Below are 19,374 nucleotides of genomic sequence, written 5' to 3' on the forward strand. Positions count from 1 at the left end.
GGGTGATGCGGGGAGCCAGGTGGGTGCAGGATGTCCCTCGATGTCCTGCTGTGGCATTGTGTCTATCATGCCGTGCTGGGCTGCACCGTGCTGGCTGTGCCGTGCCGGGTTGCCAGTGCAGGGCTACGCCTTGACAGCCACACCAAGTCATGCCGTGCCACTCAGTGATGTGCCACACCTTGCAGTGCCATGTGCCATGCCATGCCATGCCACACCCTCCGGCTCTGCTGTGCCTTGCTGCTTGGTGCTGCCTGTGCCAAAATGCACCCTTGGGCAGTCATGCCACACTGCACTGTGCTGGCTGTGCCATGCTGTGCCATGCCATGCTAGTCCTGCTGTGCCACCCTGCATTGCTCTGGCCCTGCTGTGCCATCCTGCACCACGCTGGCCCTGCCATGCCGACCTGCATCGCGCCGGCCTCTCGCTGTGAGGAAGTGAAGCCGGCACGAAGGGGAAGTTGTTGGAAGGTCAGCCCGGAATGGCTGATAGGGAAGGCAGAGCTGGGCTTGGTCACAGATGGTTCCTGTTGGGGAAGGACACGGGCGCAGCTGCCCGGCCTCCCCCCACCCGCCGCATTATCGCTGCCCGGCAGCTGTCACCTTCCCCCTTGCCATGGGACACGGCTCTGCTGCCACCCCGGCCCCGGCCGTCACATGAACGGTCCTTGTGGCAGGGCAGGCACCAAGCGGGCAGGACACCCTGCACCCCGTCACAGCCCACCAGCACTCAGCATCTCCCTCCCCGGCACCACTCCTGCACCCACACCTGGGAGCAGGTTGGCTGCACCGGCCCCTGCAGGTCTTGTGGCACCGGGGTGCTGACACCCACCCTCTGGGATGGCCGGGGGGGACCCCAAGCTGGACAGCCACCCTTCATGGGCCAGGGCAGCAGGCAGGACCAGCCAAGGTAAGATCGGGGCAGTGATGGGAGGAAGGCGGCGGGTGGCTGTGGCTGTGCTGTGTCACATGTGCCCTCTGCCATATACCACGCCATGTGCTGTGCCGTGTACCGTGCCATGTGCTGTGTGCCATGCCATGGTACAGGTGCTCTCCAAGGGTGGCAGATGGCTGGTCCTCATCAATGCATCCCCATGGGGACCAGATGATGGGAGTGGGGAGCCAGGGCATGGCCAAGTCTGCAGCATCACAGGGCACGGTGGCACAAGGACTAGTTGGGACTCCTCTCTGCAATTAACCTTTCCAGAATGACTCATCAGCCACCGTTAGGCTTTATTTTCAGGGTTAAACCCCCTGTTTCCTGGGTGGTTTTGTTCACACTCATTCAGCAGCTTGCTTTCAGCTTGGGAATGCATTCTCACGCTCGCTCCTTGGCTGTGGCTGGATCCTGCATGGAGCAGGTTTGTGCCAGCAGGGTCAGGATTCAGCCCCACGGGCTCTCCAGGTCTGCAGTTCACTTGCAGCATGGCAGTGTCAAGGCTCTCCGGGGCAGGAACATCCCAAGGACCTGTGCTGGAGCATCCCCCTGGCACTGGCACAGCACAGGGGCGAGAGGCAGCCCACAGCCCAGCTTCAGAGCCAGAGAAGCTCTGGGGGGGCCTGAGGGGCTCCTCCTGGGGCTGTGCTGGGTGCGGGCAGGAAAGCAGCTGCCGGTTGAGTCACCGGCATTTGTCTGCCCTGGCCAAACAATACTGGCCTCTTGCCTTGCTTCCTCCTACACTGCGCTCTGGCCGCAGCCCCCTGTCCCGCTGCCACCTCCTGGCACCTACCCCGCGGGTCAGGGACGTGGCAAGCAGTGGCTGGAGGGCAGGACTTGGGGTGCACCCTGGGTACTGCACCTATAGTGTCGTGCCAGGAGCTGTGCCAGGGTCCTGGCCCCCAGACCCACAGCAATGTTCAGTGCATCCTGGGCGAGGGGCACCCACCGATAAGGCACTGGGGGCTCAGCGGGCACCGGTGAGCGGAAGGTGGCAGCACGGGTGAGCCGTGCAGATTGCTGCGGGTGAGCCGGGCTGCCGGTTAGGGGCTTGGCAGGACAAATGTTTGTTTTCTTGGCCAAGTATCTCTGCAAACTTCCTGATTTCCTCGCGGCCGGCGAGGCAGCGATAGGGCTGGCGAGGCCGTTGCCTGCCCCGCGCTCCGGCTTCGGCGCGGCCAGCTCTTATCTCCCATGCGCAGCGGGCAGGGAAGAGGTGGAGAAAGGGAAATGAAATACAACAGAGGTGGCACATTTTTTGCTCTTGATAACAAGCCCTGCTTTTAGCCTGGGAACTTCGAAACGATGCAGGTGGCCAGAGACAGCCGCAATGCCTCCCACTGCCACCGCGCAGCTGGACCTTGTAACGAATCCCAGACCTCCATGGCACGGATCGGACTTCCGCACCACCAGAGCCCAGTGCTGGGGCATTTTTGGCCCTGGGGGGTTTCTGAAGGCAGCCCCAGGGCTTTGCTGCCAGGCCAAGTGAAGGCAGGCTGTGCTGCACCACCTTCAGTGAGCTCCCATTGATTTTTGGAGGGATTTGAGGTGTCGGAAGTGCAATGCCAGCTAATTAAATTCCCATCATTCAAGAGCCCTGTGCAGGCAGTTGCAGAAGGGGAGGGCTGGTAAGCAGCTGGGTAGCCCTGGTTTGGGGGGCAGAAGGGGAGTGTGAACCAGGGCAGGGAGGGCTGCCATGGTGGGGCTGAGAGGTGCCCACATCTTCCCAGATCTGGGAATTTCATGGAAGTCTTGCATGCCCCAGGTGGTGTTAGGGGCCAGACCCCATGGACATGGCACTCCTGGAGGCTCAGCACCACCATTCCATTTGCCCAGCCCTGGAAAAGGGAGCAATGCCATGGAGAGGGCAAGGGACCTGACAAGTTGGAGAGACTCTCTGCCCCATGGTGGGGGACATGCCTCTCCCAGCATGCTGGGCTCACTGGGGCAGCTTCAGGGATTTTGCTCTGGGTATCCCAGTGAATTCTTGCAATTCCCGCTGGCCTAGGACAGGGCTGGCAGGACTTTGCTCCAGTGCTGCCACCACATCTATGCACCCCAAAGCACCATCTCCCAGAGGCAGGGAAGCACATGGCAGAACCCACTTTGAAATTAAAATAACTTTCCAGAGTCCTCATGGAAAAGAAAAGCTGGAAAATTGTCCCCCAGCAGCCCAGAGGAATAGTGTCCTATCCCAAAGTCTCCTGGTGCATAAGCCAAGTCGGTGATTTTTCATAGCCTGAGGCACAGGGTGACCCAGGATGATAAGCAGTAGGGGCCAGTTTCCCTTCGAATGCCACAAAGCAGGAACAAATCTGTCAGCCAGGGAAACAGGATTTATTATTTATTTTTTAATGTTATGGAAGTTGTGAGAAAGCCACAAAGCCCCTGGGTCTGCTTCCCAGCAGTGATGGCCAGGGGGGTGGTGAGGAGCAGAGGGGTGTCTGCTCCTTCCAGCCCTCATCCGAGGAAGCAAAGGGCTGGGGTGGCTGTGGGGTGGCTGGCCCTGAGGCCGGGCACCCCCAGGAGTGGGCAAAGAGGGAAGCCAGGCGCAAATGAAGCCCCTTCCTTCAGAAAGGCTGGCGAGCGGCGCTTCCTGCCCCGCAGATGTCAGGGCGGCGGATGCAGCTGCAGAGGGCGATAGGCGGGGGGCGGGCCGGCCGGCTGCCCCGGCCCTGGCTCCCCACCAGCCCCTTATCTCCCTCCCGCATTCCCCGATGAATTAACGCGCAGGGAAACGCAGCGCCAGCCGGGGCTCCTGCTGCAAGAAAGATGCCAAAGGAAGAGCTCCGGGGGCTGCAGCCCTGATCCCGGCGCTCGGTCCGGGCTGGATTTAGGCACTGAGATTCAGGCCACTGCGGTCCCAGGGTCATGGGACCACACGGAGTCACACTGACCCTTCCCAGTTCCCTGTGTCCCCAGCACAGCATCCCCGGGGGATGCTCGGAGCAAACAAGTCCCTGTGCAAAATGGGGACCCTGCCAGCTACGGGGGGCTTTGCATTGCTGCAGCTGCTTGTGAACAGCCAGCCCCACACCGGGACCCCCATGCAGTGCTGGGCAGGCACTGCTGGCACAGCCACATCTAGCGAGGACCACAGAGAGGCACCCAGGTGTGCTCGGCCACCACAGAAGGGAGCAGATAGAGATGGAGAGCACCAGAAGAACAGACAGACGTGACGGGGGTGACACAGGAAACCTGTGTCAGGGCCTGAGCCCAGCACGGCTTGGTGCCTTCCCCTCCAGACAAGCCTGCAGCAAGAGCCAGGCAGCAGCAGGACGGCACGGGGCAGCTGAGGGGCTGCAGTCACCCGCGGGTGCTACCCATGGTGGGGCAGGTCTGCTGTGGCTCCCAGTGAGCTGGAGAGGGGATGATTCACTGGCGCAGCGAGGGGGAAGGTGTGATAAACCAGCACCAACATGGGCTTTTTAAAAAAGCCTGAGGCTTGTGAAGGGGGAGCGCAGCCTGAATAGCAAACAGCTCTCACAGGGAAGCGATGGGGCTGAACGAGAGCCCGGCTGGGAGCTGGGGAGAAGGGGGACAATGCAGTGCCGACAGGATGCAGGGTGAGGGGCTGAGCCAGAGACACAGGGAGAGAGGCAGGGGGTCAGGACTGATGGTTGGGCACCTATGGGGTGTGAAAAGGGACCCCAACACTGCGGTGGCTGCGAAGGCATGAGTGGGGCACAGGACTGGGGCTGCTAGGGTGACAGCTGGAGCCAGTGGCTCCCACTGCATTGCCCCTAGCCTGCCTGTGTGGCCCCGATAGCTGGGGGGATGATGTGCTCAGGCAGATATGGGGCCCGGATGGCGCATGGTGGTGACCATTTCCTGCAAGGGCTGGTGCCAGTCACCCTCATCTGCCCTCAGCGAGCACCTTATCTGCTGGCACATGCCATGCCAGGCGGGCCCCCCTTGACCCCAAGCCTTACCTCAGGGACCCCCTTTGCCAAAGGCAGGACCTTGGCAGCTCCCCAAGCCACCCCACTGCAGCCTCTCCCAGTGCAAATGCAGCTGGGATGGGGAATAGTTATTCCTCCTCCTGGCAGGTTGACAAGCACCCATGAGCAGAAGTGATGGGTGATGATATTGACACCCTCCCTTGGAGGCAAGACACCCATGGGAGTGGAGAGGTCAGCAGGGCAGGATGCATGGCAGTGGGAGATGCTGTTTCCTCAGAACAAGGGGAATGGGAATTGCCACAAGACGTATGGTTAATCCCTGTTCTGGGCTGCTGTACCATTCATCACCCTCTGGCCTGACCCACACCAAGTCCATCCAGGAGGTTTCACCCTCTCCGCCGGATGGGAACCTGGTGGGGCCCCATCCTATGCTGGCTTCAGATTTGCTGGGGGAAGGATTGCCAGGCAGTGGGATGGGCTGGATCCAGGCTGGCTATCGGGCCCTGGCAGGCACTTATCTCTTGGCTGTTCCTTTCCCACCGCAGTGGAGCTGGGTCAACAGCTCTGCCGAAGTGGAGCTTGTCCCAACATCTTCTCTGCTGTGCCACATCCACCCCATGCATCCAGGGAGCTCGATGGGGGGGAGGGTGATGTTTCCCCACCGACCCCAAGGATGCCAGTTCCCTCTCTGTCCCCATCCATGGGACCCATGCCTGGCCACGGGGCTCATGGCAGCACCCAGCCCGGGCTGGGCAGGGAGCAGGGCACGAAGGGGTTAACCCAGGGAAGTTCGCTCACTCTCGGCAATGATTTAAACCAGACAGAAAGGTTCTGTCATCCATCACACTAACAGCCAGATCATTGTGTTTTAAAGTGTCTGTAATTGCAGCAATACAGAGACTGGGAGAAAGATAAAGGCTGGGAAGATGCAAATGCAGGAGGGGAAGCACCAGCACCCAGCAGGGATAAACCCCGGCAGCCCTGGGGCCAGCCCTGCCCAGGCTGGCGGCTGAGAGGGGACAGCCTTAGGGGCAGCCGTGGGGATAGCAGGAAGGCAGCCCAGGCCTCCAGCTTGGCTGTGGCACGGGGCGGGTGCTGGAGCATCCCTGCTGCAGGCGGGAGCATCGCCAAAACAGCACAAGAAAACAAAACCAAGCCCAGAGGTGGGCAAGGAAGGATCCAGAGCAGGTGCAGGACTTGATCGGTTTTACTCAAATATCACCTCTGTATTATTTAGTTTGCAGCAGCCAGTTCCCAGTTATCCCCAGCTTCACACATTGTGACACTTGTCTCCCTGCCTTCTCTGTGTTGGGATCCCGGGATCCTCGGGGATGGTGCGGGAAGGATGGTGAGACCCTCCCCAAGGAGGTGGCCATGGGCATGGCCATGGGTGCTGGGGCTTTGTCCCAGCAGCTGAGGCCACGTGCAAGCACACCAGCAGAGAGTGATTGCCGTTCCGCCGAGGCCCGCCAGATAAAGCAGCTAACACAAATGTTTATTTTCGCAGCAGTGAATTATGACTTCAATAGACCGAAATTACAGGCTGCGCTCGCCCAAGAGAAGCCAAGCAGACCCCGGCACCCAAACGGCGCCGGGGGGGACACAGCGTGGCTCCGAGCTGTCCCATGCCTGCTGCAGTGCCACTGCCTGCCCCTCCTGCTGGTGGGCAGGCAGCTCTGCCCACGGGGCTGTGCCTGGCTCCATCCTCCTTCGCTGCAAAGACCCCTGGAAAGGGCCCTGCGATCCCAGCTCAGCCTCAGCTCAACCCCCATGGCTGGTGCCAGGTATTTCCTAGCATCCTTCCTCTGCACCCCGAATTAACCAGAAGCCAGAGAGGTTGCAGCTTCTTCTGGCAAGTCACTGCGAGGTGCCCTTGGGCAGGTCCATGGGGATGGGGTTGTGATGTATTCAAGGGCTTGTACTGCATCGGGGTGGGTGTGTGGGACAGCCCGTTGGGCCAGGAACGCGGTCACCCTCGCCGTCAGGTCCCTCTTCTCCTGGTGAGCAGCCCAATGCAGCAGCAGATCCCAAAGGAGCCCTGTGCTGGCACCCCAGGACACTGGGGCTCTGCCTCGGGGGCACTCCGGGGCTGCCTTAGGCCCTCAACCAAGCGCCGGCGTGTCCAAATGCTCATGCACCGGCACCGCATTTGCATGTGCCAGCCGGTGCCTCCTATGCAAAGCCGGGGCCGGCGGGGCGGGTGTGCAGCTGTGGCGGGGGGGGGGGTGAGGGGGGTTGGGGGTGGAGGTGGTGGTGGTGCTGCCGGTCCTATTGACACGGGAAGTGCTCTGAGCCACCCCGATGTCATTGCCAGGCCACCGTGAGAGCTGCACGGCAGGACACATCAGTTCTTGGGGGGAGCAAGGGGGACAAAACCAAAGCTGGAGGCCGAGAGTAGGGGGGGGGGGGGGCTGGGTTGGGTGGGCTGCAGCACCATCCTGCTGTGGCCCTATCATTGGGGTGACACTGAGGGGTGCTGGCTGTGCAGTGACTGTGCAGTGGCCATGTGATGGTCACTAATGGGCACACAGTGGCTACGCAGAGGTCATTCACTGGGCTTGCAGTGGTCACTACTGGTCAGACAGTGGCCGTGCCACAGCTGTCTAGTGGCCATGCATCAGTGGTGCCAGTGCCACGCAGAGCTTGTACAGCCAGGGCGCAGCAGCGCTGCCACCCAGCACCCTGGCAGCCCTTGTGCCGCCCTGACCTGCCGCCTGGCAGGGCTGCCGCGGTCCCCAGCGCCCCAGCCCTGGGAAGCGGGCGCGGATGAGCAGTAACAGCCCCCGGCAAAGGCTCGGCGCGCAGCTCGGGGGGGGCCGGCAGCTGCCGAGCAGTGGAATTACGCAAAGAGGCAGGGCTGCGGCTCGCAGGGAAACCAGCAGGGCTCCGGTACCGGGCGCACAAGCGAACAACAACATCGGAGTAGGACTCGGGGGGAGGAGAAAGGACATTTTTAATGCTCCCCTCCATGCTGGCATGGAAAGGGGACGCTGGCGACCAGCGTGGGCAGGCACGGCCATGCATGCACACACGCGGCCGGCATTCCTGCGGTGCCGGGGCAGCGTGACTGCCCTAGGGAGCCTCAGCAAGCAGGGTGGGGGGCATCTTGAGACCAGGTCAAGACGTGCACGTGAACCTTGGGGTGCCAGTGGGACAGTGCCCCTGGGGCTGCACGTGTGGCTGTGCCTATTGCAACCTGGGGCCTACAGAGAGGGAAGTGGAGCAACCACAATTCCAGACCCACACAGCTCCCCAACCCCTTGCAAACACCCCTGCCCCTCTCCAGCCCTGGCAAGCCCCAGCCCCACGGCTCTTCCCACGGCCCCAGAAAAGCCCTGGCCCCATCCCCTCGTTGCCCCTCCACAAACGACTCCCAGCCTCTTGGAGCCGCCCCCAAACATATGCAGCCCTTGACCTGCGTGCCTCCCCAGCTTTGCAACCATCAGTTTTCAGCACCCCCAACCACTTGTGAACCCTGAACCTTAGCTCCTTGCTGCCCCGAAACGCCCTGCACAGCCATCCCCCCCCGCCCCGGCCCCCATGCAGCCCTCGCAGCCCCCGGTACTGTGCAGTCCCATGTCTCCCTTCAGCCCCCAAACCCCGGGCATCCCCTGCACGAACCCCCCAGTCCCCGTGCAGTCCCCAGCCCCTGTGCACCCCACGAATCCCGTGCATCCCCCCCGGTGCCAGTCATCCACCCGGTGCCGTTCAACCCCATGTCCCCGTACAGCCCCCCGGTCCCGTTCATCCCCCCACTTTAACCCTCCCGATACTGTTCAGCCTCGTGACTCCGTTCATCCCCTCGGTGCCGTTGACCCCCCTCCCCCCTGCCCCCGGTTCCGTATAACCCTGTGTCCCCGCTCATCCCCTCGGTGCCGTTCAGCCCCATGTCCCCGGCCATCCCAGTGTCCCCGTACCCCCTCCCACCCCGGGGGCCCCGCTCCGGTGGAGGCGGCGGCGGCGGCGGGGCTCCCCCTGCCGGGGGCGGTGCAGCCGCCGTCTAAGGCAGCGGCGCGGGGGGGGGCCGGGCTCACTCCGGGGCGGGCGGCGGCGGCGGCGGCAGCGGGCGCGGGGGGCGGCCCGGCCCGGCACGGAGCGCGGCCGCCGGTGCCCCCATGGCCGCCACGCGGTATCGGAGGATGCGCCGCCGGGCAGCGCGGAGGGGTTGAACTGGCTCGGCGGATTTACCGGTTTCTTCGCCACCGCTTCTCCGGTGCCCCCCTCTCGGGGGGGGGGGAAGCGCCCCGACCCCCGGGCTGGCGGCCCCCGGCGGCACCGGGCGCGGCGAGCGGCGGCGGAGGGCAGGTGCCGGGGGCAGCCGCCGCCGCGGGGCCGCGCTCCGCCCGCGCCGGCCTTAACCGGGCCGGGGCCGCCGCCACCGGGGGCCGCTGCCGGCTCTGCCCGCTCCTGCCGGCCCCGCCAGCCCCTGCCTTGGGACTTACCTCACGCCTCCGCCACACCTCAGGACGGTAAGTGCCGTTCGCGGCCGGGAACGGGGGCGGCAGGGGGGGCTCCCGGTGCACGGGGAGCCTTCTGGAATAAGAGGGGCTGGGGATGCTCCCTCTGCGCAGGAGCCTGCGAGGCTCCCGGTGCCCGGCGAAGCTCCCAGAGGAAGAGGGTCTGGGGATGCTACTCGTGCCCGGCGGATGCTCCCAGTGAGCAGGAGTCGGGAGGTGCCCGGGGAATACTCCCGGTGGCGGAGAAGCTGCTGGTGCGCAGGGGACGGAGATGCTGCCGGTAACCGAACCAGCGCGGTCCCCGCCGCCGCGGTCTCGGCTCTTCTGTGCTTGCCCGCCGCCGGGACGCGCGGCCGGGGCCAGCGGGCACCGGAGCCGCCGTCGGTGCAGCGGGCAACGCTCGGAGCGGTTCCTCCAGCGGAGACAGGGCGGGAGCGGATCCCTCTCCCCTGCCGCGGCCGGGCCGGGGCTTTACCTGCGCTCCCTCCCCGTACCCGCCAGCTGCGGGAGCCGGGAACAGCGCGGGGCATTCCCGGAAACCCACGGGAGTTTGTGTCTGCAAACCTTCCCCCGGTCGTGCTTCCCGACTTCTGCCCAGTGGGAAAAGTGGTTCTCATCCCCGCATCCCTCCTCCTCGGAGCTCCACAGCCCGCTCCGGCCGCCGCCGATTTGGAGATGAAGCCGCGTTTTGCGGCCAGGACGAGCTCATCCACTCGGGAGAGTTTGTGGGAGCAACCCCAGAGCTGGGTCGGGACGTTCCAGCCCCATAATTCTGTGTTTACATTCGAGGACATGGGTCCATGCGGGGGACACGCGCCGTGTCCTCGTGGGGGACAGTTGTGTTGGATGTGGATTTGAGAAGGAAAGCTGGCTCGGGGAGCCTCCAGCTCTGCCTCAGCGCTGCCCTGCTGCTCACCCTCATCGCCACCCGTCACCGTCCAGCGGTGGCCTGGCTGTGCTGGGGGATGCTCTTGATGCAGCGGGGCTGTCACCCTGCTCCTCCTTGACTCTTCCGTGACACCCAGCCGGGACCCGGCTCTCCCTGTCACTCCCCAGCACAGCCCACTTCACTGGATATTGCCGTCAGATCCCGCAGAGCCTTTGGTTCTCTGGTTAAATGCACCTTTGGTTGTTTTTGTGAGATTATTTTTTTTATTATTTCTTTGGTCCCTATTAGCTGAGAGAAACTTTGCAACTTTGCATTGCTTTTGGAGAGGAGCTGCTGCCGCTTCTGGGTTTCATTTTGGTGTTTTTTTTAATTTGAGGTCACGTGCACGTTGACAGTGTCTTTGAATCTAAGCGATGGTCTCGTCTCTGGCTTAGAAGGAGCTTTTGAGCTCTTCCCTCTGTTCACGAACAAAGAGATTTTTCTGCCTTTAATTAAAAGGAATATTAATTCTCCGCTCCTTTGTCGAGCGGCTTGAAGACTCTGCAAAGCTCCGTCTGCTCGACACCACGGCGGGGTGAGCTGTGCTGTGGTACGGGCCACCGAGACGTGGGGGAACCGTCCCAAACCCCCCCGGGAAATGCGGAGCAGCAGCTGGGGAGGATGCTGACAGCCCCGGCGCCCGCCGGCCTCGGGTGAGGAGCCCCGCGGGGCCGCGCTGCCGGCCGGGCGCTCAGCTCTCCGGAGGCGGATCAGACAGGTCCCTGCACCGTACGTTCCCACATGGGGAGAAGTTTTGAACCTTGGTTTTGCTGTGCTTGGGGAGGCAAGGGGAGATTAACTTGGCCGTGCCGAGGGTTTTTTCCCAGCCGGCTGCATCCCGGCAGGCCCAGCCAGTGTGGGCACTGGCAGGTAAGGTTTTTTCTTTATCCAGGGACAAGCAGATATCGGGTGTGTTTTGTCTGAAAAACGTGTGACTGCAGATGTTGGCTTGTAGGGAGGAAAAACCAAGATGTTGGGGGGTGGAGGAGGCTGTTCTCCCGTGGCACTGGGTGCTGGCAAGGGGTGGGTGCTGGTTTTTGGCAGTGAGGCCTCATGTGGATGCAGGATTTGGCCCTTACACCAGGAGCTTCCAGGGTGCAGGATGGAAAAATACCCCGTTGTTCAGCCCTGACTTGGGTTGGGAGGGTTGAGCAGCCCCTCAGCCTCCGCTCCTCCCTGCAGCACAGCTGGGGAGGGCTGCCCACAGCCAGCATGCTGGGGAGGAGGCTCTGGCATGGGGGACCTGGGGCTGGAGGATCTCTGCTGACATTCTCTGCAACCCTTGTGTGGATTTCTGCTCCTAAGCCACGGTGGTTTGCAGGCATGGAAAGCCCCAGGCAGGATCCAGGCAGGATCCAGGCAGCGGTGGCTGCGCCGTGTCCAGCTGTGCCGTGGAAATCGAGTTTCGGCTCCGCTCGCTGCCGGCAGCTGGCTTGAACCCCTGGCATGGTCCAGAGGTGGTTGGGATCCCTGCCCGTGTCCCCTGCCCTGTGGCTGGCCAGGGAAGGGGTGCTGGGGGTGCCACAAGACCCCTGGGATGGGGAGGCACCCCATAAATGTCTGTTATTACATCTCTTAATGGACAGTGGACTGATGGGGGGCAACCAGGGCGTGCAGGGCTGCCAGCAAAGCATGTGCAAGTGTTGACAGTGGGGCAGGGAGCTGGAACCCCCCCTGAGGGGACACACCATCCTCCACCACCAGCACTGCCACCGTTTCTGCCCCTGGCCAGACCAGCACAGTCACATTGCGCACAAGGTTTTGGGCAGATCAGGGTCTGATCCTGCAAATGGGGCCCCAGGAGGGAGCAGGGCCAGCCCGTGGGTGCAAAACTGGGCCTAAGCCCTGCTGTGGGGGTCGAGGGGATGTGGGTGGGATGCTGCAGCCCTGGCTTGTCCTTTCCAAACTGGACCATGGGTGGGAGCTGGACTAAGCCACTCTACCAGGCTGGGGAAAGGGAGGTCCCGAAGCTGGGGCCAGTCCTTGTGTGCTTCTTGATGGTTGGTGCAGGGTGAGACCAGGCTGGGGGCACAGAGGAGAACCCCCCTCTCCTGGTGCCACCAGTGTTAGTGCCATTGCCCAGTTTGGGGTTATTTTTAGATTTCCTGAAGCTTGTTTTCTGCCATCCCTCCCAGCGTTCTCAGGCTCCCCAGGGGCAACCCCACCTTGCGCAGCCTGTGACTTTCATTCAGAAGATGCTGACCAATGTTTCCAGAAAACATCCCAGGGATTTCCTGTTTATTTTGAAAAAATTCTCATTAATATTTTTTCCTGCGTTGTTTCATTCAGTCTCACAATGGGCACAATCGCCTTGAAATGGAGCCCGTGGTTAAAAAATAGACAAAGAGTCCGTGAGGCAGCGACCCAGAGGCTGTGGGGATGCGAGGCTGGATCCGGCAGCCCCTCGGAGCCGTTTCCATCCTGGCGGCTGCAGGGCAGGATCCGGCGCGGGATCCCCAGGGAGCCGGCGGTGCCTCGGCGTTCCCACGCTGCAGGGACGTCGCCGGGAGCTTCCCCGCTGGCGCTGCCGTGTGGAGGGGGATGTTTTCCCTTCCCCAACTACTCTCCGCCTCCAAAACACCCTGAGAGCCTCCTGGCTGCTCGTGACACTTGTCCTTGCTCCAGCCACCAAGGCCTCTGGGCACGAGCTTCCCTGTGGATGCGAGTGGCTGTATAAAAAGGCAAATTGGAGCATTTTAGCCTGAACCTGCCCTCTGGGAGCATCCGGCTCTGCAGCTGGGGTGTCGGGCTGGTTTTTGGGGTTCCCCTTCGGCAACGTGGTGGTGGTGGATCAGCTGCCGTGGTGATGCAGCCCTTGTGCTGGGGAGCTGGTTTGCAACTGAGACGTGGGTGTTTCCTGGGTGGGAACGGCTCTGGCCCTGGGATCAGCCTCAGCTTCCCACGTGCCTCCAGGTGTGCCAGGCTGGCCACACTGCTCTGTTTACTCACCGTGTTTAGCCAGTATGTTGAATTTCCAGGAGTGTGAGGCAGCTGGAGAGCAGTGAGGGCGTGTGCGTATGTGCGCCCACCTCCCCCCATGCCACCCCAGGTGCTGCTGTTGGGACAGGTCAGGTGGTGGCACCAGGGTGTAATGCCACAGGCAGCGTCTGTGGCAAATGCTGTGTCCGAGCTGGGGGTTTGGAGGAGGTCCTTGGCCATCTCACCCCTACTCCAGCATCAGTGGGTCAGGAAGACCCCCCCCCAAGCCTGACCCTTTGCATGAGGGGACCCCAATTCCCAGCCTCTCTCCGGCCACGTCGCCGCCAGCTGCTGTTGACTCACAGGCTCTGACGCTGAGTCCCAGGGCTGAGCCCGAGTTGCTTTTACAGGCAAAGCTGAAATGCACAAAATGTTCGACTTGTAAAATATGTAGCGTGAGAAAATAGCCTTTTCTGCTCTCCTCCACACTGCCGCCGCTCCCCTGCCCCATCTGCTCGCTTGGAAAGCTTCCCACAGCCGGGGGGAGAGGGGCTGACGGCACCGGGGGTCCCTCTGCGATCGCAACCAGCCCGGCTGGAGGGTGGCATCCACCCCGTGCAGCCCCGCAATGACAGGAGGCTCCCAGGGACATCACAAGGCACCTCCAGGATGCGCTTGGTCCATGAGGATTTTGGTCCCATGAAGCCTCTCCCATCCTCCCGCGTGTTTCGGCATCCCGAGGTTTCTCTCCCCTGGGACATGTTCTGAGAGCAATGGTGGGGCTGGCACCGGAAAAGCCAAGCCGGGCTGTGCCGCGGGGGCTGCTGGCCAGGGGGATGACGCAGGCAGAGTTGGCATGTCCCGAGGGACCTGAGGTTTCCAAAATGGGGCAGCACAGGAGGGTGCTGGAAAATACCCCCGCGAGGTGCCCTGACAGTGCTGGGCCAGGCTGGGAAGGAGCCACCACGCCGGAGCTGGCCACCAGCCACGGTTTCCACCAGCCACCTTAATCTATCATTATCTGGGCACATTTCGGATCCTTGCCAAGAGCAAGGTGGGAAGGGGGGGTTGCAAGCATGCTTTCCCTATTCCCCTGCCATCCTTTTTGCTGCCTGTGTGTAATTAACAGAGTAATTAAAAACAGGATGAGTTAATTGGTATTCATTTATGTGGCAGATGTTTTTAATTGAGATACGAAACAATTTACCTGTTTACATAAACAATAGCAAATGAAGGCTTGTAAAACAGAGGGGGCGCTTATTTTTTGTTGTTGTTTTTGGTTTTGTTGTTGTTGTTGTTTTGAGGCAAATCCAGCCCATCTCCCTCCTCCCTGGCCACGCTGGCTTGGGGAGGGAGCGGGTGCTGGCTGGCACAGCCTGTGCCAAGCCCAGGAGGCGGGTTTGGATCTCAGGGCTGCCTGTTGTGGCTTGAGGAATGGGCTTTGTTTGACTCGGGATGCATGGGGAGTGGGGCCCTGGGTGCTGGTGTGGGTGAGGGGGGGTCAACGGGACAAAAGTGTCCAGGTCCTCAATGGCTGTGCAAGGAGCATTGCCCATTGAGCATTCCTGAACATCCCTGGGACGCTGGTGCGGGCAGCGCAGGCAGGGATGGCTCAGGCAGGGAAAACGAAGCAAAGCAGGATGGATCCAAGCAGGGTGAAACCTGCTCCACTCCCTGTGTGGGGTGGGTGAGGAGTGGGTGTCCTGGTGGGTCCCAGGACACATGTGGGCAAGGCAAGGCTGGTGGGATGGAGCCTGCCTTGGCGACTGGTGCCAAGGGCAAGGGCTGCAGGTACAGCTGAGCTAAACCACAGGGGCAATGCCCAAACTTGTGGGCTGGTTGGCATGGCACTGTCACCAGTCTGTCACCTCCTCAGCTGGAGGAGCAGGGCAGAGGCAAGACCTGATGACCATCCTTGTGAGCATCTCTGCCTGCAGGCAGGAGTGCAGGCAGGGCCCAGGTGCCTGGCAGGGCTGGGCCCTGCTGCCAGCACTTCCCTGGCACTTGTGGGGACATCTATGTCCTCTCATCCTGCTGGTGATCATGCTTCCCAAAATGTGCACATGGGACACGTTGGCAACGGGATAACTGTCAGGGATGGGTAGCATCCCTCCAGCATCCCACAGCCACTGTCCTGCTCTCTCCCCTTCTACTTGGAATTGGGAATGGGCCTTCTCCAAGCTGCCTGCTGTTACCTATCCCCCTTGTCACTGCTTCCCAAGGAGGGGATCGGGATGGGTGCAAGGAGATGACTGTGCCCTGTGGCTCCCAGCACTGCTGCCAGGCTCTCCCACAAGTGGCTGGCGCTGCTGCCTGGCCGCCAGCACTGCGTGCTTCCCTAACATGTTCCAGCTGGGATGGCTTGGTCCCTCACCATCTTATCGGGGAGTTGTTCTTGGCCCCCGTGGCTGCAGCAGCTGAGGAACAGGAATGCTCTGCCTTTGTTTCAGAGGCAGCCTGGCTTTGGGAGCCCATCGCCTCCAGCATCTGGATCTCATTTGTGGCCATTTGGAGAGCATGAAGGATGCTGGGCTTTTTAATTCCCTTTTAACCCCTTCCTCACCTGGGAAGCTCAGCCCAGCTTGACAGGGGAGGGCTGTGGGAAGCTGAAGCTTTCCAGGCAGATCTCTGCCCTCTCCATCCCTGTTCCTGGAGAGGTGGAGAGGAGAACAGCCAGGCTGGGTGCTCACCCTGGGGCTGGCACATCCTTGTTTCCATGCAGGGTGCCAAGTGTTGGTGCCCACCAGCCTGCACAGCTGCAGGATGCAATGCATTAAACCCTCCAGTGTGACAAACGGGGGGCTTGGGGTCATCTGGGGGGTGCAGGGTCTGGCTGGCCCCAGGGGCCAGGGTGGGGGACACCCACTCCCGCCAGCCAAGGAGAAAATACTAATCCTTTTATTTTTCTATTATTACTTATTCATCTGGGCTGCAGAGGCCCTAATGGAAACCAGATGGAGGAAAACAGACACAGCCTCAAGCGGCTGGGACAAATTACCCCAAAGAAAGAGAAAAAAAATAAAATGGAGAGAGAAAGAGAGAAAAAAAATAATCCAGCAGCATTTGAGTAATTTGGGGGAATTATTGCTTGGAGGTGCCCCCCAAAAATCCCTTCACCCACCATGGAGCTTGTCCCGTCCTGCAAAGGGCCTGGGTTGGTGCCACGGTTCCATCAGGCATCCTGGGCTCTGTTTTGGGCATTTCTGGGCTCAAGTGCTGGGAAATCCCGTCAGATTTGGGGCTGTCCCTTGTCCCCAGGCCCACCTGGTGGTGGGGAAACAAACATCTCAGGGAAAAACTAGGACTTAGAGGGGGGGAAAAAAAAAGGAAAAGTCTGGAAAAAACATAGCCAGGCCCCATTTCCCGGTGTTTGCTCAGCTTCATGGAAACTTTCCTCCTGATGGGAAGTTGTGGAAAAGCTGTGTTGTTGCCAGAAGGAGTGTATCCGTGTTTTCCCCTCAGCGTGGACATGTGTGCAGGGTCAGGACAGTGAGGGGGATGGGAATGCAGATGCAGGAAGAGATGGGGTGTGCCAGGGATGCAGGGAAGGACAGCGCCAGGAATACAAGCAGGGATGGTGCCAGGGATGCAGGCAGGAACATAGACACAGGTGGGAGTAATGCTGGAGATGCAGATGGGGATAGGGATGCAGGCAGGGACAGGACTGAGAGAGTTGGGGTTGTTCAGCCTGTAGAAGAGAAGGCTCCAGGGAGACCTCAGAGCACCTTCCAGTGCCTGAAGGGGCTACTGGAAAGCTGGGGAGGGACTTTTTACAAGGGCCTGGAGCGATGGGATTGAGGAGGAATGGCTTTAAACCGTAAGAGGGGAGATTTAGGCTAGACATTGGGAAGAAATTCTTTGCTGTGAGGGTGGTGAGACACTGAAACAGGCTGCCCAGGGAAGCTGTGGCTGCCCCATCCCTGCAAGTGTTCAAGGGCAGGTTGGATGGAGCTTGGAGAAACCTGGTCTAGTGGGAGGTGTCCCTGCCCATGCAGAAGGTGAAGCTGGATGATCTTTAAGGCCTCTTCCAACCCAAACCAGTTTGGGATTCTATGGGGCCTGGGACACTGGTCATCCTCTGCCATTGAGGCTGGATCCTGCTCTGCTGATTGGTGAGGAAAGCCTGGAAAGCTGGAGAAGCCTTGCCCAGAGATGGACATGGCCATGAAAAGGAAAACTAAAGTTTTTTTTTCAAAATGTCCCATACATCTGGACAGTTCCTCAAAAGAAACTGCTGGTTTATGGTATGGGATGCTGCTTGGTCTTGAGGTCTCTTGGGAGAAGGGGGCAGAGAAGGGCAAACTGGAGCATGTGGATCCAGTGTCTGCAGGATTACGATGTGCCTTGGACAGGGAGGGATGTACTCATGGTGCTGGAGCTGCTGAGGTGGATGCCTTGGGACCACAGGGGGGATCCCTGGGAGTCTGTCCCTTGTTGCTGGCAATCTCTGCTCCCCAGTCCTTCGTGCACCAGCCCCCGATTGCTGGGGCCAAGGCCCCAGTTTTATCTAGCCTGGACAATGTGCTCTTGCAGGGTTCAATTAATCTCCCAACAGTTGCAGCGGATTAATCATGCAGATTAGATGAGTGTTTACCAGCCGTGCCTGGCGGGAGCGTGCGGGGGGCAGCAGGAACCCCGGGGCTGGGGGCCAGCCATGCCAGCCACTTCCTTCTTTGGCGGGTGCCGGCGTGGGCGGGGGGGCACTGATGGACCATCACAGCTGTGGTCACCTGTCTCTGCACCGGGGCTGTGCCACCGTCTGGAGGGGCTGGTCCTGGCACCCTGCCTCTGGGAATGCCGCTGCCGGGTGGTGGTTGGGGTGGCTGGCACAGGGCAGTGGGAGAGAGGTGGTGATGCCTGTGGGGAGCCCAGTGCCGGGATGGGAAACCACGGTGTGCAGAATGTGGTGCCTCACCGCGCTTCCAGGAGCCGTGGGAGGATGGGCGCTGATGGGTGCTTGGGTCCTGCCATCACTGCCACCACCAAGCAGATGCCCAGGCCATCCCGAGGTCCCCAAGGGTGTCCTCTGTCCCCAACCCCCCCCCTTGTGACACCCTGCTCACCCCCCGTGCCCTCTCCCCGCAGATAACGCGGAGACGCGGGCTGCCACCATGCCCGACTCGCCGGCCGACGTCAAGACACAGTCCAGGTCCACGCCGCCCAGCATGCCGCCGCCGCCGCCCGCCGTCACCCAGGGAGCCACGCGCCACCCCTCCTTCACGCCAAACACCAGTGAGTACCAGGCCGCCGGTGGGGATGGAGATGGAACAACAGACAGGGAAGCTGCTTGGCTTCCCTTTGCCACTGGGTCACGCGCTGCACCCGGGGCCAGCAGTGTCCTCAGTCCCCTGCGCGGTGGTGGCTGCACCAAGGGGCTGTTCTTGTGCTGCAGAAGGGCCTTGGGCTGCACACCCTGAGCCCCAGGTCGTGTGTCTGCCTGAGGAGAGCACCATGGGCATCACCAGCAGTGCTCTGAAGGTGCTTGGGGATAGCGATGTCCTGGTCTTCAGTCACACAGTCACTGAAAGGTGGCACAGAGCAGCGTGTGGCCCCAGGCACTGTCACCTACAGAGACCCAGCTGGAGAATTGTGTTCCAGGGGAGTTTCTGTGGGTCAGAGCTGGTCCTGTCAGGGGTCCTGTATACCTGGGGGCTCTTCTGCCTGTACGCGTGTGGCACCCAGGGATGGCAGGTCTGGCTGCAGTAGCAGGGATGTCCTTGCCCTGCTCAGGCCATGGTGTGGTTGCATCAGAAGACTCAGCGAGGTCTCAAGGTCCAAGTCCTTGGTCTCTGTAGCATTGTTGCTCTGGGTATCCTCAAGGTGCTGGCTGCACCCGTGGTTGATGGGCTTGTTGCACAAGCATTCAGTCTCTGTGCTGGTGTCACTGTCCTGGCACAGGGTTGGACCAGGCACATGCAGGATCAGGGTGGGCAGGGGCCAAGGCCAGTTTGCACAGGAGAGACAGTGTTCATGCCAAGTGGTTGCCCCAGCTCTGCCAAGGTGTTTTCCAGGCAGGGGGTTTGCTTGTAGCTGCTTCTCGCTTAGAAAGCCCAGCTGGCAGGAAGACACCCCTAGAAAAATGCCCTGAGAGCTGCTGCTGGCAGCCACAACCCCACTGCCCTCTGATTAGAAATCCCCTTGCTCTCTCCCACGCTCGCAGGGGCTTTGCTCTTTAGCCTGCGGCCCGTGGCAGGCACGGGAGCCCTGGGCTCTGCTCGGTGTGGGATGCAGGGGC

General features: G+C 61.3%; 1 protein-coding gene across 5 annotated transcripts in view; it reads left to right on the forward strand.

The window, feature by feature from the left end:
- Positions 1-648: 648 nt before the first annotated feature.
- CBFA2T3 (CBFA2/RUNX1 partner transcriptional co-repressor 3) overlaps positions 649-19,374 on the forward strand; it is a 29,870-nt gene continuing 11,144 nt past the window's right edge. For 3 of the 5 annotated variants that reach the window (XM_051629725.1, XM_051629726.1, XM_051629727.1), the window contains exons 1-2: positions 649-906; positions 18,225-18,371. In XM_051629725.1, the coding sequence (XP_051485685.1) occupies positions 837-906; positions 18,225-18,371 (217 nt within the window). In that variant the 5' untranslated portion in view covers positions 649-836. Of the gene's footprint in view, positions 907-8,935; positions 9,305-10,933; positions 10,950-18,224; positions 18,372-19,374 lie in introns of those variants that run through there. The other 2 variants (XM_051629730.1, XM_051629728.1) reach the window with 2 other exon arrangements.

Source organism: Apus apus, chromosome 11, assembly GCF_020740795.1.
Source record: "Apus apus isolate bApuApu2 chromosome 11, bApuApu2.pri.cur, whole genome shotgun sequence".
In the NCBI taxonomy this organism is placed as follows: domain Eukaryota; kingdom Metazoa; phylum Chordata; class Aves; order Apodiformes; family Apodidae; genus Apus; species Apus apus.